Below are 20,989 nucleotides of genomic sequence, written 5' to 3'. Positions count from 1 at the left end.
GGTGGCTGTTATCAGTATGCCGTGCGTAGCGTGCGCCACTAAACTGGGGACATGGGGATATAAATGCTAAATGTCAACTCAAGCGAGAACACTTTGGTGAATTACAGAGCAGATTCATTCTCCGAATCCCAGGGGCAGCCAGTCGGGACGACGCGATATTTTCGAGTGATAACTCTTGTTGTAAACTTTCGCCCGAAAATGTCGCACGGCCGGAAATATCGAGATTCCGACTAGAAATCTACTAAGACGCAACGATGAAGGGCAAATAGTAAGTATAATAATTTGCTATCTAGCCATGTGGATTTACGTTATACGGGGTATAACAGTGTAACTGAGGACATTGTAAATAAACAACACGTATTGCAAATAAAACGGAAACTTTTTATAAAACCAGCAGTAAATCCATGTTGCAAGGCAACTTACAGTAATTTATTTAACACAAAGCACTTGCTAAACCTGTCGTTTATTGGTGCACAGGGTTCTGATAAACCTCAGTTATGATATAAACTGACATCACTTCTACCTTTTAACATTAGGTTTTTGTCATTTTATCCCTGATCCAAAATTATATCAATATTAAGAAATTTTATCATGGTCTAGACTAAAGATGTAGTCAAGTGGTTATATTCTGCTCAATATGATGCAGACGTCTTTGAGCTCAAATCAGCACCAGAAAAAACACCGAAATAAAATACCTAGTCATTTTGACCTATTACTTAAATTGTGTATTTTTCAAAGTTTTAAGATATATTTACTGTCATACTATTCTCTACAAAGAAGCTGAAATAAGAAACAAACAAACAAGCCCGAATCTTGTTTACGCCGTTCATCTCAAACATTGGGTTTTGAACGACAAACTTCTTTAATCTGCAAAACAAAATAAAAAACAGCTGAGTCTTTTACTCAACGGCAATCTTATCACCTTTTCATATTCATTAAAGTTACAGTCGAACCTCGATTATCCGGACTCGTCGGGACCTTGGTAAATAGTCCGGAGAATCGAGAGTCCGGATAATCGAAAACATGAATATTAATGAGATAGAAATGTAAACAAAAGGTATACAGCAAAGAAACATCATTTTAATTGTGAAATCTACACAGCCTGTATGTATTTACAAATAAAAACTTTCAGTTCAGGTATTTACAAAGGTCTAAAATGTTGAGACAATCAGATTTCAGCTGAACGCATCAGAATATTTCTTTGTCTCGTCGCACTTGCGAATTTTGAAAAGCCCACAGGATAATATGCTGTTTCAACAGTCTTTTGAAAGGATTATTGGGCTTTTTACGACTTTGAGTTTTCAAGATCACAACTAATTGATATTCATGAAAAAATTGGGACCAGAGAAAAAGTCCGGATAATCGAATAGTCCGGATAATCGAGGTCCGGATAATTTCAATACTTTCATCAATGGACAGAAAACCCTGGTTAATTCTGTAGAAAAATCGAGGGGTGTTTCTCGGGAAAAGGGGAAAAAAAAAGAGATGCTTATTTGAGTAACCGCAAGTGAAAAAAACACAGGGTGTAATTTGAAAATAGACCTTAATTTAGGGACCAAACAGCAAGTGGCTCAAAAAAACCAGAATCGCCGGCAACTCTCTCTGACCACTCACCAGAACAAGCCTTTGATTTGATAACCGGAATCTCTTCCATGAGTTTGGCAAAGTCATTCACCAGTGTTACAGGGTTATCAGCACCTGCAATCTGACGAAGAGTCTCGAAGTTTATTCCTTTACCAATCCCCACTGCTTCTGTATAAATATCCTTTGCCTGTTAGAAAGGACAAAAGTTGTAGTGCACGCCGTATATATGATTAGAAATAAAAAGGCTGGGTGGCAGACGCACAAAGAGATGATGAAAGATAAATGGATGATGTAGTAATGAATAGCACTGTACAGCACTGTCCCGCACAGCACAGCACAGCACAGCACAGCACAGCACAGCACAGCACAGCACAGCACAGCACAGCACAGCACAGCACCGTCAGCACAGCACAGCACAGCACAGCACAGCAAAGCAAAGCAAAGCACCGCACTACACAGCACAGCACTGCACAGCATTGCATTGCACTGCACAGCACCTCACAGCACCGCACAGCACTGCATTGTACAGCACTTTACCGCATAGCACTACATAGCACTGCACAGCAGTACACTGTATAGCACCTCACAGCACTGCACTGCACTGCATAGCACTGCATAGCACTGCACAGCACTGCACAGCATTGCACCTCACAGCACCTCACAGCACTGCACTGCACTGCAGATACTCACCTTGAAATCTTCTGCAATTTCTTCAAAAAATGCTGTAAAATTAAAGTTCTTTTTGGGATGAGTTGGTTTACCATCCGTAAAAATGAACAGGATATCTGGTTTGTCTGGTCTGTCTCCTCCTGCTTCGGTAAACAGCTCGTCCTTCGCCTTTATCAGCCCCAGATCGGTGCGAGTTTGTCCTTCCAAGTCTATTGGCTCTTCGGCTATTTTCTGTAAAAGGGCAGCCTTATTCTGGTACTGGTTGAAGTTAAACACCAAGTTGGCCTTGTTGTGAAATGTGATTAAACCAAAGTGATCAGCTTCTGGTGAAGGATTGAACTCACCAGCCAGTTTCTTCAAGAATTCCATAGCTTTTCCCAGGTTCTTTTTTCCAACGCTGTTTGATTTGTCGAGAATGATCCCAATGTCAAGTCCTGCAGTACAAGGAGGTGCTGTGGCGATAAAAGGTAATGGTGATTGTGGTTATAGAATGACTGAACGATTGAATGAATGAACTTTATCCAAGTGTCTCAGTATTTAGCTTAAATAACTAATTGTGGACACTCAAACAATAACAATAAAAATAAATGAATAAGAGATATAAATTTTTACACATGCTAAAATTGTTCTAAGGTAAGAACGTAAAACGTGTTAATGTATTTACAATCATAATAAAAGTGTTTGTGACTATATGTATATAAATTCCTTAAATAGTGCACACAACACACGTTGTCCACATGCCCTCAATGAAAACGATAAGGTCGTTTTGTCTAATGTTATTTTTAAAATTTTTCAGTGTCGAGATACTGGCCTAAGAATCTTATTGAATGTTTACGAGAGAAACATCAGACAAATTTAGTTTCTCTAAGTGAGCTTTACATGAAGAAGGATAGATGTAGTCAAACAAAGCAATGTGCACCGTACTGTGGAGGGCAAGCCAAGGCAAAACAGTGCAATACAGTGTGAATGCAGAGCAATGCAGCATAGTATGTATGCACATACAGAGCAGTGGTTATCAAGTGAAGGTTAAACAAGATATGGTGAAGTATAAAAAAAATGAAGCTGTAATGAACACTATATCGAGGCTTCTCTAATTAAGTGAGTAATCTTAACTCTTTCTGATTCGCCAATTTGTTGCTTAGCAATGACGTCATCCGTTTTTACACGTGGACGTATATAGATAGTGTTAGCGACATATTCCCGCCAGTAGTTCAAGTTTCAGTTATCGTGCGTGCACAGTACGTGTTTTCAAGTAAATTAAGTTTTAAGCTACCCTTGACTATTTAGAGTGCAAGCGGGAACCGATGTGTAAGTACAAACTATTTTCTATGCTTGCTTTTTAGTATAAGTTTCAAGTTTTGACGTTTTTTAACCTTAAGTACCTTTAGTCTCGGTTTCTTTGTACAACAGCCTATTGTACTAAGTCCAACACGTGGCAGAGCCCCAGTTTTCAAAGTTTTTATTTCATCTTGTTTTTAGCGATAGATCTTTATAGTTCACACTCCCCCTAGCTTAGGTTTCAATTTAGCAACTTTCCTATAAGAATCTCTGGTAATTCAGTTAAGTCCTTTCCTTGCTAGTAAATTCCCACATCGCTCTCAGTGGCGCTCACGCAAGCACGTTTTTATCACATCGTACAATTTTATTGCTTTCAAGTTTTTAGAGTGTTATCATTTATTGTATTAGGACAGTTAGCAGTATGCGTATCTGTTTGGGATCACTGATGATTTTAATTGTATCTTTACTGAGAAGTTTGACTGGAAGTATTGTCATATCGCAGTTATGATTGGAATGTTTGCTATTATTGTTTCGTGACTCTTGTCATCTTGTAATCTTTTATTATCTAGTAATTAGTTTATTCATTACATTATATTTCAGTTTACGTTCGATTATCGTCAATTAAATCACCGTCAATCACAGCTGATTTTCCGTGATCTCTGGCTTTATTCGATTAGTAAAGCATCTCCCACACACGCTAGTCTCATCGCGACAAGTTGTCTAGCAAGTGACAATTCAGCCTTTCAACAGTCGCTGTGAACCTGACGTTACAGTAAAACATCGTGGCTTGTTCTAAATTCGTCATCGGTATTTCGTGACAAACAATGAGTATCGCATCCGCACCTGAAGAGCTAGCGTCGTTTCTTGACGAAGACACTGATGGAGACCGAGAAAATGTTGTGCCCATTGCCCAGTCAGAACTCAATGTCAAAATTTCAAAGCGAAAACAGAAGTTCTCAGAGAAGGGAAAGAGCTTTCTAAAGGAATTGAGAGCAAAAAGAAAAGAAACAGCTTTCCGAAATCTTAAAAGAAAATTAGATCACATTAAGAAACTACGTGAAGATCCCCAAACGGAATTAGAAGTTTTGGAAGTCGAACGCAATGAATTAGATTCTCTAAAAGATGTCTTTAATCAAGCGTGCTACACATACGAAAGTCTGCTGGATAGTCCCGCAGAAAAGGAAGAATCCTATCAGTGGTATGACGTTAGAGATCGAGAATTTACTGAACAAAGAATGAAGCTTTGTGAACAAATCCAGCGCCTTGAAAAAGAATCGCTTTTCACCAAATCTAGCGCCTCGTCGAGCCATAGATCAAAAGTAAGAACCAAGTCATCTAAAGGGTCGACTAGGTCCTCTTCGCGTTCCGTTTCACAAGCTAGAGCGGACGCCGCAGCAAAGGCAGCTAAAGTCAAAATAGAAATGGAATTTCTGGAAAAGGAAAATGAACTCAGGCGCATTCAACTAGAAAAGGAGTATGCGCTCGCAAAGGCAGAAGAAAGTGCGTTCAAAGAAATTCTAGATGAAGAATATAAATTAAACACGCAAACAAAACAGGAAATTAAACTCGAGGACAAGGAGATAAGCCCCCAACAACCAACAGCCGTCACGACAAGAATTGCAAAACAGGAAATGAACACCAACAACCCTCCTTTTGTGCCTAACACGATTCCAGACAACTTTGGCCAGCAACCAGCAAACAATATACCGAACTTTGAACCATCATCTAGTATAAGTTTCGCCCTTAACCAACTGGTCAACCTTCAAGCCCAACAAACGCAATTAAGCTCAGCGCTAATCAATCAACAAAGGACCTTTCACCTCCCCGTTAAGGAGCCTCCGACATTTTCCGGCAACTCATTCGAATATCCGGCTTTCGTGACCGCATTTGATAGTATTATCGCCGCCAACGTCCCCGCTGATAAGGACAAATTGTTCTTCTTAGAAAAATACACGACCGGCAAGGCCAACGAGGTGGTTAAAGGTTTCCTAGCGACGAACTCTGAAACCGCATACAGCGAAGCCCGGAAACTGCTCGATCAGCGTTTTGGAAACCCTGTGGTGGTAGCCGAAGACTACAAAAAGAAACTTAGAGGTTGGCGACAGATCAGTGATGGTGATAGTAAAGGACTGGAGGAATTCTCTGACTTTTTGGTGCGCTGTGAAGAGGCTATGAAGACTATGAAATCTATGTCGGAGCTGGATTCCACTCAGATCCTACAGTCGATCTCCGCCAAGTTGCCGTCGTACTCGGGCGTCAAGTGGTGTAGGTCCGCTCATGAAACTCAGGTAAAGGGAAAGAGACTCGTGGGTTTTACGGACTTTGTCAAGTTTGTCAAACAAGAAGCCGAAGTAGCAAACGACCCGATCTTTTCTCCAGACGTACTTAAGAGAGAAAGGAAAAGGAACGGCCCGGTTAGAGACAACACCCGTGGCACAAGGTCGAGGTATCAAGGTGGAATCAATCCAAGTCAATCATTGGCCACTTCTACCACTCCAGTAGGCCATTCTGAACAGACACAATCAGCAACCACATCGGGGCGCGAACAGTCCTGCCCAGCCTGCAATGGCAAACATACAATAGTGAAGTGCAGCAATTTCACCAAGGCTACTGCAGACAAGAGGTTGGATCTCATCATCGAGAAACGCCTATGCTTCAGATGCTTCAGAGCGGGTCACGTTTCCGCTGACTGCACATCCAAGCAAACCTGTGGTGAGTGCGGAAAGCGTCACAACACCTTGCTACACGGAGCGACTCTAAAGTCAAAGACACGCAGCGAGCAAACTCCGCCAAGCGCTCAGTCGTCACGCAATCCACCCCAACCCTTGCAACCAGACCACGCTGCCGAGTCTGCTCACTCAAACGCTGCCAGCGTCTCCCACAGTTCTGTCGGTACATCGAACGCCATCATCATGTGTCGAATCGTGCCTGTAGTCCTGTACCATAAGGATAATCCCAGCAAAGAAATTAAAACGTACGCACTCTTAGATGACGCTAGTGACACGACGTTCGTGACAAATAAGGTAAAGAGCGAGCTTGGAGTTGAGGGAGTCGACACAAGTCTCAATTTAAGCACAATGCACGGCCGCAAAGTAATCCCTGTATCCCGTATCGACGGATTGATAGTGGAGCGCCCCGACAGACGCGCGCAGGTCGAACTCCCTAAGGCGTATGCAAGAGACATAATCCCATCCAGAAAGGACCAAATCCCAACCCCAGCAGTAGCAGACAAGTGGCAACACCTGAAGAAAATAAGGGACAAAATACCTGCGCTAGACGAAAACCTCGACGTTGGAATACTGATCGGATCCAACTGCCCGAAGGCCATTAAACCAAAGGAAGTGATAACTGGTAAAAGCGAAGATCCATACGCAGTCCGAACACTCCTTGGTTGGTGCATAGTCGGACCGGCCAGTCTTTCAGAGACCCCCCTAGACGAAGACGGTGTAGCAACGTGCAACAGGATTATAGCACATGAGAACACGCCTGAAACAAGCCACGTTAGTTTCATCCTGGAAGACAAGACAAAGGAGGTTCTAAACCCCTGCTATGTAGATCAAATGTTTGAGATGGACTTTGCGGAAAATAAGCACATGGCTCAGCAAAGTCTCTCCAAGGAAGACAAGAGGTTTCTAAACATCGCAGAGACGCGCATACACAGACGTGACGACGGCCACTACGAACTTCCACTCCCGTTGAAGGAAAGATTCAAAGGTCTCCCTAACAACAGGGATGACGGCTTGAAGTCAGTCGCTACAGCAGCGTCAGCAGTAGAATTGGTGAAAAATGTAAAAGCCATGTGCCACCAAGGAGGATTCAATCTTCACAAGTTCTTGCCCAACAGCAAAGAGGTAATCAAGAACATCCCCGAGAGTGACAGGGCAGAGGGAGTTAAAGAGATAGACCTAGACCTGGACGAACTTCCCTTAGAACGCACACTAGGAGTTCAATGGCGCGTCGAATCTGACAGCTTCGAATTCAGCGTCGTCCTGCAAGACAAACCATGCACGAGACGAGGTATCCTGTCGACAGTAAGCTCTATATATGACCCTATAGGTTTTGTAGCCCCCCTGGTGCTTCAAGGAAAGTCAATACTGCAAGAGTTATGCAGTCTCCATTTGGACTGGGACGATCCAATACCAGAAGACACGAAGATGAGATGGGAGAAATGGAGAATGGAACTGATGAAACTACAGAACATCACGATTCCTCGGTGTTACAAGCCTAACGATTTCGGTCAAGTCGTCAGAGCAGAGCTGCACCATTTCAGTAACGCAAGCGTCCGGGGCTATGGCCAGTGTAGCTATTTACGTCTCGTAGATGATGCAAACAAGGTCCACTGCGCTTTCGTGATGGGAAAATCGCGAGTAGCTCCTCTCAAACCTGTAACCATCCCGAGACTCGAGCTAACCGCCGCTGTTTGTTCCGTACGGATAAGTCAACAGATTCATCGTGAGCTAGAATACCGGATCGATGAGGACTTCTTCTGGACGGACAGCAAAGTTGTACTTGGGTACATAAGCAATGAAAGCAGACGTTTTCATGTATTTGTCTCTAACAGAGTACAAGAGATACAAGACAGTACCCATAGAAGCCAATGGCGGTATGTTGACACTAAACAGAACCCAGCAGATGAAGCGTCACGTGGAATGAAGACCGATGAGCTCCGAGATTCGCGGTGGATTCTGGGACCAGAGATGTTATGGAAGGAAGAAGGCGAATGGCTGAACGATGACGAACAAGAACATAACTTGAAGTACGACGACCCAGAGGTCAAGAAATCCGTCGCCATGGCATCATCCTTAGTCGATCAAAGAATGGCCACCCTAGAAGAGAGAATCGAGCGTTTTTCTGATTGGTACCGAGCCCGGCGAGCAGTAGCACTCTGTTCGAAGTACATCCAGAAACTAAGGAAACGCGTGAACAAAGAACCAAGCGAAGTGGCCCAAGTGTCAGCTGAAGATTTGGAGGAGGCCGGAAGGTCAATCATTCACGCCGCGCAGTCTAAGGCCTTTCAAGGCGAGTTTAAGTTACCTGCAAGGGAAGCAGAAGAACAGGGATCCTTCCCGAAGCAGAAAACTGCGAAGTTACGCAGTTCAATCAACAAGTTAGATCCGTTCATCGATGAATACGGAGTCCTACGCGTTGGCGGCCGCCTCAAGCATGCAGATCTCTCAGACAAGGTGAAGCATCCAGTAATCCTACCCAAAGGCAGCCACGTGACCAGCCTTATAATTAAGTACTACCACGAGCGCAGCAAACACCAAGGCAAAGGAATAACGCTCAACGAGATTCGATCCCGCGGTTTTTGGATCATTGGAGGCTCGTCCGCTGTGAGTAACGTCATTGCTTCCTGTGTGACATGTAGGAAGCTGCGAGGTGCCGTTATTGAGCAGAAGATGTCTGACCTTCCCGAGGACCGACTAGAAAGCTGCCCACCCTTCACATATTGCGGCGTAGACTACTTTGGCCCATTCACGATTAAAGAAGGGCGCAAGGAACTAAAACGCTATGGAGTCCTATTCACTTGTATGTCGTCAAGAGCTATCCATCTGGAGACTGCAGCCTCACTGGACACAGACTCCTTCATAAACGCGTTGAGACGCTTCCTAAGTCGTAGGGGCCCAGTGAGACAGCTAAGAAGCGACAATGGAACAAATTTCGTAGGAGCTCGTCGAGAACTCAAAGAAGCTTTAGAAGAAATGAATGATAGCCATATTAAGGAAGAACTCCTTAAGTCACAGTGTGACTGGATCAAATTCGAGATGAACGTTCCAGCCGCAAGCCACATGGGCGGAGTATGGGAGAGGCAAATAAGGACGGTGCGCTCAATCCTATCCTCACTTCTCTCTAACAATGGTACACAGCTGGATGATGAGTCCCTGAGGACGCTAATGTGCGAGGCGGAAGCGATAGTCAACAGCCGCCCCCTCACCACCAATCACCTTTCAGACCCAGATTCGCCAGAACCGCTAACCCCTAATCACTTGCTGACAATGAAATCTAAGGTTCTACTCTCACCACCCGGAAAATTTGAGCCAGCTGACATGTACACCCGCAAACGCTGGAGACGTGTGCAACACCTCGTCAACGAATTCTGGACCCGCTGGCGAAAAGAGTATTTACTAAGTCTTCAGGAACGACAGAAGTGGACGCGGCCTCGTCGAAATCTACGTGTCGGCGATGTCGTGATGGTTAAGGACACCAACCTTCCACGGAATGCATGGCAACCCGCCCGCGTCGCCACGGTCTACCCAAGCCAAGATGGTCAAGTCCGCAAAGTTCAAGTGGCTCTACCAGATGCCTGCCTGGACAAGAAAGGAAGGAGGTCAGGACCCATGCGGTATCTGGAGAGACCGGTACAGAAACTGGTACTTCTTGTGCCATCCCCTGAATAAAGACCGGAGTAGTCCCGGCCGAGGAGCCTGCTGCCAACCATGAACTGTAACATTAATTTTCATGATAAATATAGCTTATAGACATTGTAGACATTGAACATTAGTTAGTTACATAAACAGTGATTAGTGAAATATCTGGATATTTCAGGGGAGCCATGTAATGAACACTATATCGAGGCTTCTCTAATTAAGTGAGTAATCTTAACTCTTTCTGATTCGCCAATTTGTTGCTTAGCAATGACGTCATCCGTTTTTACACGTGGACGTATATAGATAGTGTTAGCGACATATTCCCGCCAGTAGTTCAAGTTTCAGTTATCGTGCGTGCACAGTACGTGTTTTCAAGTAAATTAAGTTTTAAGCTACCCTTGACTATTTAGAGTGCAAGCGGGAACCGATGTGTAAGTACAAACTATTTTCTATGCTTGCTTTTTAGTATAAGTTTCAAGTTTTGACGTTTTTTAACCTTAAGTACCTTTAGTCTCGGTTTCTTTGTACAACAGCCTATTGTACTAAGTCCAACACGTGGCAGAGCCCCAGTTTTCAAAGTTTTTATTTCATCTTGTTTTTAGCGATAGATCTTTATAGTTCACACTCCCCCTAGCTTAGGTTTCAATTTAGCAACTTTCCTATAAGAATCTCTGGTAATTCAGTTAAGTCCTTTCCTTGCTAGTAAATTCCCACATCGCTTTCAGTGGCGCTCACGCAAGCACGTTTTTATCACATCGTACAATTTTATTGCTTTCAAGTTTTTAGAGTGTTATCATTTATTGTATTAGGACAGTTAGCAGTATGCGTATCTGTTTGGGATCACTGATGATTTTAATTGTATCTTTACTGAGAAGTTTGACTGGAAGTATTGTCATATCGCAGTTATGATTGGAATGTTTGCTATTATTGTTTCGTGACTCTTGTCATCTTGTAATCTTTTATTATCTAGTAATTAGTTTATTCATTACATTATATTTCAGTTTACGTTCGATTATCGTCAATTAAATCACCGTCAATCACAGCTGATTTTCCGTGATCTCTGGCTTTATTCGATTAGTAAAGCATCTCCCACACACGCTAGTCTCATCGCGACAAGTTGTCTAGCAAGTGACAATTCAGCCTTTCAACAGTCGCTGTGAACCTGACGTTACAGAAGCGTCTCTTATAAAATCACTTGCGCAAGTTTATTTATCACTAAAAACATTCCCAAAAAAATATCCGCTCCTCACGCTGACGCGAGCCATATTTTACAACAAAACTGTTTGAAAGTTTTGCCTTAGATTTAGAATTTTTTTAAATAAAAAATAACAACAGCAACCAGTTGCTCTCCAAAGAAGACGATGAAAGCTGGGGTTAAACCCATTTCAATAATGCATTGGCTATATATAACCCACTTGCTTCTCCCGACACTTCGACCATGTCATTCAACATCCCACAGAAATTAAATGTCATAAATGAGTGTTACCAATTATTTCCAATAATACTCACGGCAATTTACTTCATTACATGGGGCTGTCTTCTGGGCTGGTCCATCGCAGTTCTTTCCACCGTTAGATGGCGGGGGATTGGTGCAGGTTCTTGTTAGTGTCTGTGTTCCTCCTCCACACGTCACACTGCACTCCGAGCACGCCGACCAATCAGAATACCGTCCGTCAACGGCTGCAATATCAAAAGTATTGCGTCTTAATGCATGAAAAGAAACATGAAAATACCTCGGTGTTTTCAATTAATACAATTTCAAAGTTTGGTCTTCATTTAATGCTTCTTCCTTCCAACGTTGTCTTGATATTTCTTCAGTCAAATCACCCACTGCCTCGTTTCTCTATTTTCAGTTCACACTTGTACAACAAATCGTTAACGAGACGTTGACTGTTACACGTAATCATCGATAAGGGCTAAAGAAAAAGAGAGTCCTCATTCATTTTAAAAGATACAATGATTAAGATAAACTGAAGAGAGCCTGTAACTGTTCCAAAAAAATACTTACGACATTCTTGTTTGTTACAAGAAATTGTCTTTTCCGCTAGACCTAATCCGCTGCAGTCCTTTCCACCGTTAGATGGCGGGGGATTGGTGCAGGTTCTTGTGAGTGTCTGTATTCCTCCTGCACACGTCACACTGCACTCAGAAATCGACCAATCAGTGTAGCCGCCGTCAACAGCTAAAAGAAGGAAAGAATAATATTTGAAATCGAGCACGTTGCAAGAAAAGTAACCACGTTAACGTTATAAATTGGATACTTTTTCATCTTGACTGCGAGAACAACTTAAGTGGATTTATTTACAAAAGAATAACCTATTTAGATCGGACTTCTGAGTGACACTTATTATAATAACTTCAAATTTCCGATCCTCTTTGTAACCTGATAAATTTTTTTTCTGCCAGAAACCTTTTCATTGGGTTGATTTTCAGTAGTTTGATGACCAACAGTCAAAATACCGAAATGTAAACCTTGGAATTTCCCGCTCTTACTTTCCTTGCATTTTATCAACTGGAAAACTATTTTTCACTCTCTAAAAGGCAGATAACTCTTCCCAAAGTGGAGCAATTTAAATTAACCAGCCTTTTGAGGTAAATTTCATGAAAATTTAATATGAAAATAATTCATTGTAAGAACAAAAAAAAGCTAGTGCAATTGATGTAAAAAGCACTTACGGCATTCTTGTTCATTGCATGGTTCTGTTTTTTCGTTTGGTTCAAACCCATTTCAATAATGCATTGGCTATATATAACCCACTTGCTTCTCCCGACACTTCGACCATGTCGTTCAACATCCCACAGAAATTAAATGTCATAAATGAGTGTTACCAATTATTTCCAATAATACTCACGGCAATTTACTTCATTACACGGGGCTGTCTTCTGGGCTGGTCCATCGCAGTTCTTTCCACCGTTAGATGGCGGGGGATTGGTGCAGGTTCTTGTTAGTGTCTGTGTTCCTCCTCCACACGTCACACTGCACTCCGAGCACGCCGACCAATCAGAATACCGTCCGTCAACGGCTGCAATATCAAAAGTATTGCGTCTTAATGCATGAAAAGAAACATAAAAATATCTCGGTGTTTTCAATTAATACAATTTCAAAGTTTGGACTTCATTTAGTTTTGCCCATTTGAAAAATTTGGTGACAAGCGAGGGGAAAGTTGCCCGTGGAGGATTCTAATGATGATGACGATGATGATGATGAAGATGATGATGACGCTGGTGGTAGTTGTGAAGATTGTTATAATACTGATGGTGATAATAGTATGCAAACCCATTTTCAACTCAATATTCAGACTGAAAATAAACTTAGAAGATCGATACAGAACGATATGTTATGGAACTATATGTTACAGCATATACTAGTACTGCATTGCATCGTTAGTGAAATAATGTCAGCTTACGGCATCCCTGTTCATTGCATGAAACATCCTTTGTAGCTGGTCCTAGTCCACTGCAGTCCTTTCCACCGTTAGATGGTGGGGGATTGGTGCAGGTTCTTGTTAGTGTCTGTGTTCCTCCTCCACACGTCACAGTACACACAGAAGATGCCTTCCAATCAGTGTAGTCACCGTCAATTGCTGTTAAAAGGAAAAGGGGAAATCTTTCACTACTGCGCTCTATTTTGTTGGTTAAGTGACTTCTTTCATGAAGAACAGTAAACTAAATTAAGGTAAACGTCAGGGATTTAAGACTTCCTACAAGAGATGATGGTGATGATGTTGGTGGCTATAATGATGATGATGACGACGTCGCCATATCATCGTCTTTAGCAAATGTCTCGTTCAGTATTTAAGGGGTTTCTCTCATATTTGCTGCAGTTACTGATGGTTAAGTCGTAAAGTTATAATCAATTTATAGTGTCTATATGCTCTCCAAACTAAATTCAATTCTCCAAAAATTTATTCCTGAAAGAAGATCAAAGAATACCGACGTTACTATGGGCACGTTAACGTCAGGACAAGGAGCGCGCGTAAACAGAGTTTGAACGTCAATTTATTTTGGTTGGTCTCTCTAAAAATCCCTCAGCGGTCGAAGAACATTAAATTTGTACTAACTCGCTTCAGTCGATATCTCCAGACAGGTAACTGACAAAATATACAACAATAAGGGAAACAATATTAACTTACGGCATTCCTGTTCATTGCATGGAACAACCTTCTTAGCTGGTCCCAGGCCACTGCAGCCTTTTCCACCGTTAGATGGCGGGGGCTTGGTGCAGGTTCTTGTTAGTGTCTGGGTTCCTCCTCCACACGTCACAGTACACACAGAAGATTCTTTCCAATCAGTGTAGCCACCGTCAATTGCTGTTAAAGGAAAAAGGGTAAATTTTCATTACTGCAATCTATTCTGTTGGGTTAATTGACTTCTTTTATAAAGAATCATAAATTAAGGTATCATGTCAAAGCTCTTTGATGGACCACACTTGATCTGGAAATAATTGAAAATTGCATAAAATCAAGCCTTGATAGCAACATGTTTTTGAAAGTATTAGCAAACCTTGGCAAATTATATCTTGAGTTTGTTCTGAAACAAGTTAATATCGATAAATCATTATGATATTTACTAGGAAGTATGAACTTGATCCGTTACGCTGAAAACGTCGTCTTTTATACTTGGGGAGCTCAAGCAAACCACGACGACGACGGCAGCGAGAACGTCACCAAACAAAAGACTTAATGAGTAAAACAATAGCTGTGCACGTTCGTTATAAATCTTTGTGCATTTCTTTGCAGTCCTGGGCGAGACAAGAACGTGAAAATGACCAAGTTCCGTGTCGTCTGAGCGCGGACGACGACGGCTAATTTTTCGTATTTTCATATGAAATTGAAGGCCGTCATTGCATATTTAGCTTAAGCACGTTTTTACAGCCATGGTATACTGAACAGATCTAGGCAATCGCGAATTTCGCGGGTAAAATATAGCTACATTTTCTACTAGGCGTCGTCCTCGGCGACGACGACGACATTGCTTAAGCTCCCTAAATTAATCTTCGACTAATTCACTGAACTCGTAACATTCTATTTACATCTACATCTCAGCCCTGCGTCATTTAAGGAGTGACTCAAGACTTCCTACAAGAAACGCTTAATCCATTAGAGAATGCATAAAAAATGCAAGTCAGTTTTAATGTTCAAATCCATGTACAGTTAGGTAATCTGCAATTTCCCTTTATGAGTTATACGTAAAGAGAAGCTAGCTATCTCGGTTCCACAAAACCTCAATAAGCACAGCTTGTAGATTATTCCACTCACCACAGGCTTTGTCTATGACGTCTCCAATTTTGTCAAGTAGGGAATCAAAATTCTTCGTTAATATCACTTTCCCCTTCTTTCCAACAACTTTATACATGAAACCCTTGTTGATGTTGTCTCCGATTCCAACAGCGATGATTTTAACACCTTTATTCTTTTGAAATAGAACAATACGATAACTTTTAGGATTGCAAGTCAGATCCATACTCGCCTTGTCGCTTCTTAAAAGTTGAAGTGCATATGAATACAAATTAGAACTAAAGGTTATACTTCAATCAAGTTAAGGTGATTCCTTAGTATTGCATTGCGCATCTCTACTGCGCAAGATTTTCGCGTCATTTGCGCGCGCACATGAGCGCGTGCGCGTACAAAACGTAAAGAGATTTCCCACAAACTAAGCTCGATAGCGAAATAAATGCTCCTTTTCTCTTAAACGAACACCGTGACCCCCACTTTTTATTTCATAATTTCAATGAGAACAATATCTTCAATAACTGAGAAAAATATTAACAGAAATCTATGGGTACTTTTTTTGCAGTGAAATAAATACTACAGAGGGAGACATGACGGGCTCAACAGCGCATGTCCAAACTATGTTTCCTTTAAAGGATAAAAAAATGCAGGCTATTTAATTTGAAGACATTTTTTCTGGCGGTGACCCCCTCTTTTTATTACGTTTTTAATATCTCCTTGTCATACCAAGTTTCATCGGAAATCTATGGCGGGTTCATTTGCTAGAGAATCACTTTAAGCATTACAGTAAGGCCATTGCCTGTATGAAGAAGAAAGTAAATAAATAGCGTCACGATAAAACGCAAATCATCAAGTGGATATTTTTTACCCGGTGCATTGTGTTTTTTACTCTTTTCTTGTTTTGGACATTTGTGAAAAACACACTGATTATTTGCCACGAGAATGATTGTTAAAGCCTATCGAACATTTGAGCAAGCAGATTCGATGAAAAGCTCAGGAAAGACCAGCACCATAACGTGTTATCTTGGTTGACTATACGCCATAAACTGTTTCTTTTTATAAGAATATACTTTATAAAAATATCGAGGCTAAAATTTACGAAATTTTTAGAATATTTAAAGAATGAAGCCGACGCTGAGATTTTGAAAAAAAAACACATAGTTTGTTTGTTTTGAAAAATTGTAAACACAATATAATACAATAAAAAAACTGTATAAAAATTCTTCCTTCCCTGAGCGGCAAAATCAGCCAAAAAAAACAACAAAAACAGCACTAGGCGTAGGTTCGATGTCATAACATTCCTGCAAGATTTATGTGTGTCATATCAGGGTGTATTGCCTGCAATCTGGCTCAAAAAATGACTTCAATGCCATCAAAGTCATGAGAGAACAGATAATTTGAAGTTTTGTGGGCATAGTCCACTTTTTATTCCTATAATCTAAAAATATTCAAAGAATATTTTGAGCCTAGAATCGGCAGAAGAATAAGAATATTCAGCCTGGGCCAGGAAAACAATATTCTTGTAAAAAAAGAGAATGTTTATGGCTAGTGCTGCAATGCCTTCAGGTTGTGGTTCCGGTTGTTTTTCTCATGGTACACTAGACTGCTCATTCTCCACTATTTTACGAAAATGTTACAAAATCTTTAAGTCATTTCAAAGATAAGTCATGTTATGTTATTAAAGAAAGTTCACTTACCTCCAAATTTCGCGATAGTCGTTGGAAAAGTTCTTTATTGGCGGTATTATGCCCGTAGGGTTTTCCATCCGTGAAAAGGAACAATAGATTGTCGGCCTCTTTCCTGTCTCCGTTATCAGGGTTAAACAGGTCGCTCCAAGCTAATCTAAGGGCTAAGTCAGTGCGGGTACCCCCTTTTTTGGCAATGTTCTTAATCTTCTTGCTCACCAGCTTGAGTAGTTTTTTTCTGTCCTGATATTTAGTTTGCTTAAAGAGATTGTGTCGCCAGGCCCAATTAGCAAACGTGATGAGACCAAAATGATTGCCTTTGGGTTCCACGCCTATTCTCCTTATCATGGCAACAACAACTTTTCTGAACTTTGAAAGGTCATTGCGATTCAAACTCTTAGATATGTCCCCGAGAATGGCAATATCCAGCTTCCGGCCAGCACAGCCTCCTAAAGAATGCATTAAGTGTTTAAAAATGTTTGTCTTTTCCAATTGAAATAATAAGAATGATATCTACCGCTCATTTAAATTTTTGAACAAGTTGCAAAGAATTAAAAAATAAAAAAAAAATACTTTTTGCATTCTACCATGCTTTTAAGTCCTTTATGTCACTTGGGAAAAGCGAAACTGGAGGCTTTGAATTCATTAATTGTCATTTTCTCTTTGCCGGGAAAAAATTCTATTTTCAGTTTTTCCTCACTCTTACAATTTTCACTCTGGCAAAATTAAACATACATCGTAGCGAAATATTTCTTACTACTAATGGCTTAGTCAGTTTCTTTTAGTGAGACCGTTCAGTTCGAGTTTTATTTGCAGCACCATGTCTAAATGTTATGTTTGAACATGGAATGAAAAAGGTTTTACCTCTTTTTCACGAAGTTGCTACAAATTGGTAATTATGGCGCATTTGAATTGTCATTATTTTCCAGAAGTGTTTTAGCACCTAATTTCGTCTTACTTATTTTTGTATTGAGTCCTTTACTACTACATGAAAGACTAGATAATTTTATACACAACATTACAATCAAGTAGTAGATATTTGGTGACAGACCTTGTACTTCCTGGAAGTCTGAAAAAGAGCAAAAAGTACAGAAATATAAATGAATTCTTCATTATTGAAAGGAACGACAAAGCAAATTGTTCTGACAAAGTAGTGAGACAATTAAGTATGTTTTTTAGAAGAAGCTACTTAAATTTTTTAAAATTTTTTAAAAATTTTTTCGATAAGACTAGCAACAAAAGCCCTTTATAAATTATGTTTAGTGCAACTGCGCCAGCCACAACGGCCATATATAGGGTATCAAATTTGGTCAGGTCATAAATAGGGCATGGATAATTGCAGATTTTGGTCATAAATAGGGTGAGGGTTTTGGGAAGCGGGCTGCACACCCCCAGCTGATTATTCTGGGAGTACTCCCCCGGAACGAAGTCCATTGTTGAGAAAGAGAAATATAAGGCAGGGTGGAAGAGCTGGCATGAAGCCAAGTCGACGGCGTGGAACAGGGAGGCTCGGTTTGAACACGTGACGGTCATATGCACATACTGACGTCACTAGAGAAGATGATCATGATTGGTCATTTTTGTAGACAGGAGTTTACCTTGATCAGACACGTTGTTTTTGTGGTAATATTTCATCGTTCCCAACATTACAAGGGCGTGATTTGCATCAGAGAGAAAAATTAAATTCCTTCCAGTAATCTGTTCCCTGATAACGTTTGCAGTTATTAGGTGAAACCGGTCAGAGAAATAACATCAATGAACAAGATTCCTTATTGTTTGACTCACACCCCTAGTCTCTCAATAGATTATGCACACTCCATACCTGAAGACAGGCCCAAAATGATGACAAACACAACCTTCAAAGATTCCATTACGTAAGAGCTCCAAATCTCTAAGAAAAAAAATAGGAAAAAAAATGCTCTCATGACGTTAACGGTGAATGCTTTAAGTCAATGCAGGGTGCATGATGTTTAGAGCCATTACTCATCAGCCCTTTCGTTTAATAATATGCAACTATGTAGTATCCAAAAGGTCTAGATAGCAGCAGACATGTAAAGATTTTAAGGAAAACGACCAATTTTTTAAGTTTAATAGACATGTTTCGACAGAACTTCTGTCATCTTCAGTTGAATGAATGATTACAAAGCAAGTTGAATAATAAGTAGGCAAAAACGCTAATTAAGACAAATGTTAACAACAGAACGTGAAAAGGTGTAAATTAAAAGGATAATTTTAGATTTACATGGTGTAATTGTTGATTGAGGCAAGGTAGTTGCCTCAATCAACAAAAGAACAAGATTTCAAAAGAACTACCTTGCCTCAATCAACAATTACACCATGTAAATCTAAAATTATCCATTTAATTTACACCTTTTCACGTTCTGTTGTTAACATTTGTCTTAATTAGCATTTTTGCCTACTTATTATTCAACTTGCTTTGTAATCATTCATTCAACTGAAGATGACAGAAGTTCTGTCGAAACATGTCTATTAAACTTAAAAAATTGGTCGTTTTCCTTAAAATCTTAACTATGTAGTAGCTTTCCGCAACTTGCTTTTATCATTCTTGCCGTTACACACCAACAACCTTCCCTAATGTCCATTGAGAGAGCTCCATTGTTTTCTTTGAAAGTTTCTCTTTTCGTTTAATAATATGCAACTATGTGGCATTTCTCAACCACTACGTTGACACAGCCTAGTAGCTTTCAGCTTGCTTTAATCATTTTTGCCGTTACACACTAGCAGCCTTCCCTAATGTCTAAGAGCTCCATTGTTTTCTTTGAAAGTTTCTCTTGAAAGCGGCATTGGAGCATGTTTTTATTCAATGTTCTCGTAATTTTAGAAATGTAGTTTTTGACACATTAAGTGCTGCTGTCGAGGGGAACTTTAGCAGAAAAAACAGTGGCGCTCTTGAACATTCGTGAACACTTCTGGGCGATAGCTACTAGGCTGTATCGATATAGAAAACAATGCCTTCGGTTGTCTTTAGCTGCGATTTACAAATCACACGTCTGACCTTTCACTACAATAATAAAGTTTGCTTTAGAGAGAAAACATGATAATCACTCACTTCAGTCATCCCTAGATCTAAAAATCAAAAACTTAAAGAGACGATTACAACTGTGAAAACAACTCACCTTCCAAGGCAATTGAAGGAATGGAAATCAATCGTGACTTGAAAAGGACAGTAATAGCGATGGTAACTGAGAGGAATATCCAAGTCGTCACCCAACGAAACCCAATGCAGAAAGTCTAGTTGCAGACTAGGGTCGATAGAGTTGATTTATAATACAAAATGATAAAAAAATAAACAATTTACACTGATTGTACACTGTTCCTATTGGCCAGGTGCTGATGAGCTAATTTTGGGGTGAAGCTAAATGAAGGAGACAACTTTCTAAGTGTTACTAACTATAGCTATTGTAATAAGCTGTGGGCAAGGTTCAATGATTTTCTATCCCACGCAACGGCGCCGGTCCGAATTTTCTTTTATGTTTGGGAGGCAAAGCGAGAAGCCATTAATGGACGAATTTCCTTCGGGTGTGATTATTCAAGTGAATATATGAAAGATTATATAATTGAACTGCGGAGAAGGATATGAAGACATATTTGATCATCGCAGTTATATACACAGCTTAACTAGCTGTGAAATTAAACTCTGCAAGCTGTATAAATGGACAATTTTCCCTCGCGTGTGATTACTGTTAGAGACGTTTTGCCGGTTTTTCATTCGGTTGGTTAGCTTTAGCAGCATACTGATTTAATTTTTGTCTTAAATCAAGATCTCACTCACATTGCGATAAAAGCGATAGAGATAGCTAGAAAATTAGGACATCACTTGTTATCAACAGGCAGGGGAATTGTGTTTACCGGGCCGGGATGCCCCCGCAATAAGTGGAAACAAATGAAAATTGTCAACAAGACCATGAAACTACAAAAATATGTCACGAACTCTAAAGCTCATCGAAATTTCAGCTTTACTAAAACTTCTGTGTTCGATCTCTGGACTCGATGAGGTTTCCATATGTAGTTTTTGGGACAAAATTAATGCGTTTTGGTTCAAATGATTGCAATTCTCACTTTCATCGAAGCGCGACCATTAAAATTCCGAGTTTTGGAAACGCGACAAGCAGCAATTTGATGAATAGAATTATCGCAGCTGGCGGTATACTTC

General features: G+C 40.6%; 1 protein-coding gene across 2 annotated transcripts; it reads right to left on the bottom strand.

The window, feature by feature from the left end:
• Positions 1–360: 360 nt before the first annotated feature.
• LOC149114562 (coadhesin-like) lies at positions 361–20,184 on the bottom strand. 2 transcript variants are annotated; one of them, XM_089287203.1, is made up of 13 exons: positions 19,953–20,172; positions 18,638–18,706; positions 17,867–17,884; positions 16,828–17,264; positions 15,158–15,311; positions 14,033–14,209; positions 13,307–13,483; positions 12,752–12,922; positions 11,908–12,081; positions 11,409–11,579; positions 2,275–2,705; positions 1,615–1,771; positions 361–867 (listed from the first exon to the last, which is right to left on the bottom strand). In XM_089287203.1, the coding sequence occupies exons 2-13, from the start codon at positions 18,684–18,686 to the stop codon at positions 863–865; spliced, it is 2,121 nt and encodes a 706-aa protein (XP_089143329.1). In that variant the 5' UTR covers positions 18,687–18,706; positions 19,953–20,172; the 3' UTR covers positions 361–862. The 2 variants fall into 2 exon arrangements, with proteins under 2 accessions (XP_089143329.1, XP_089143331.1); XM_089287205.1 differs by lacking the exons at positions 11,409–11,579; positions 11,908–12,081 and having other exon boundaries at positions 19,953–20,184.
• Positions 20,185–20,989: the final 805 nt, after the last annotated feature.

This window comes from Orbicella faveolata, unplaced genomic scaffold (genome assembly GCF_042242905.1).
Source record: "Orbicella faveolata isolate gen_17 unplaced genomic scaffold, um_ofav_v1 contig_14, whole genome shotgun sequence".
NCBI classification, from domain to species: Eukaryota; Metazoa; Cnidaria; class Anthozoa; order Scleractinia; family Merulinidae; genus Orbicella; species Orbicella faveolata.
This window is presented reverse-complemented; position numbering and strand designations above follow the sequence as displayed.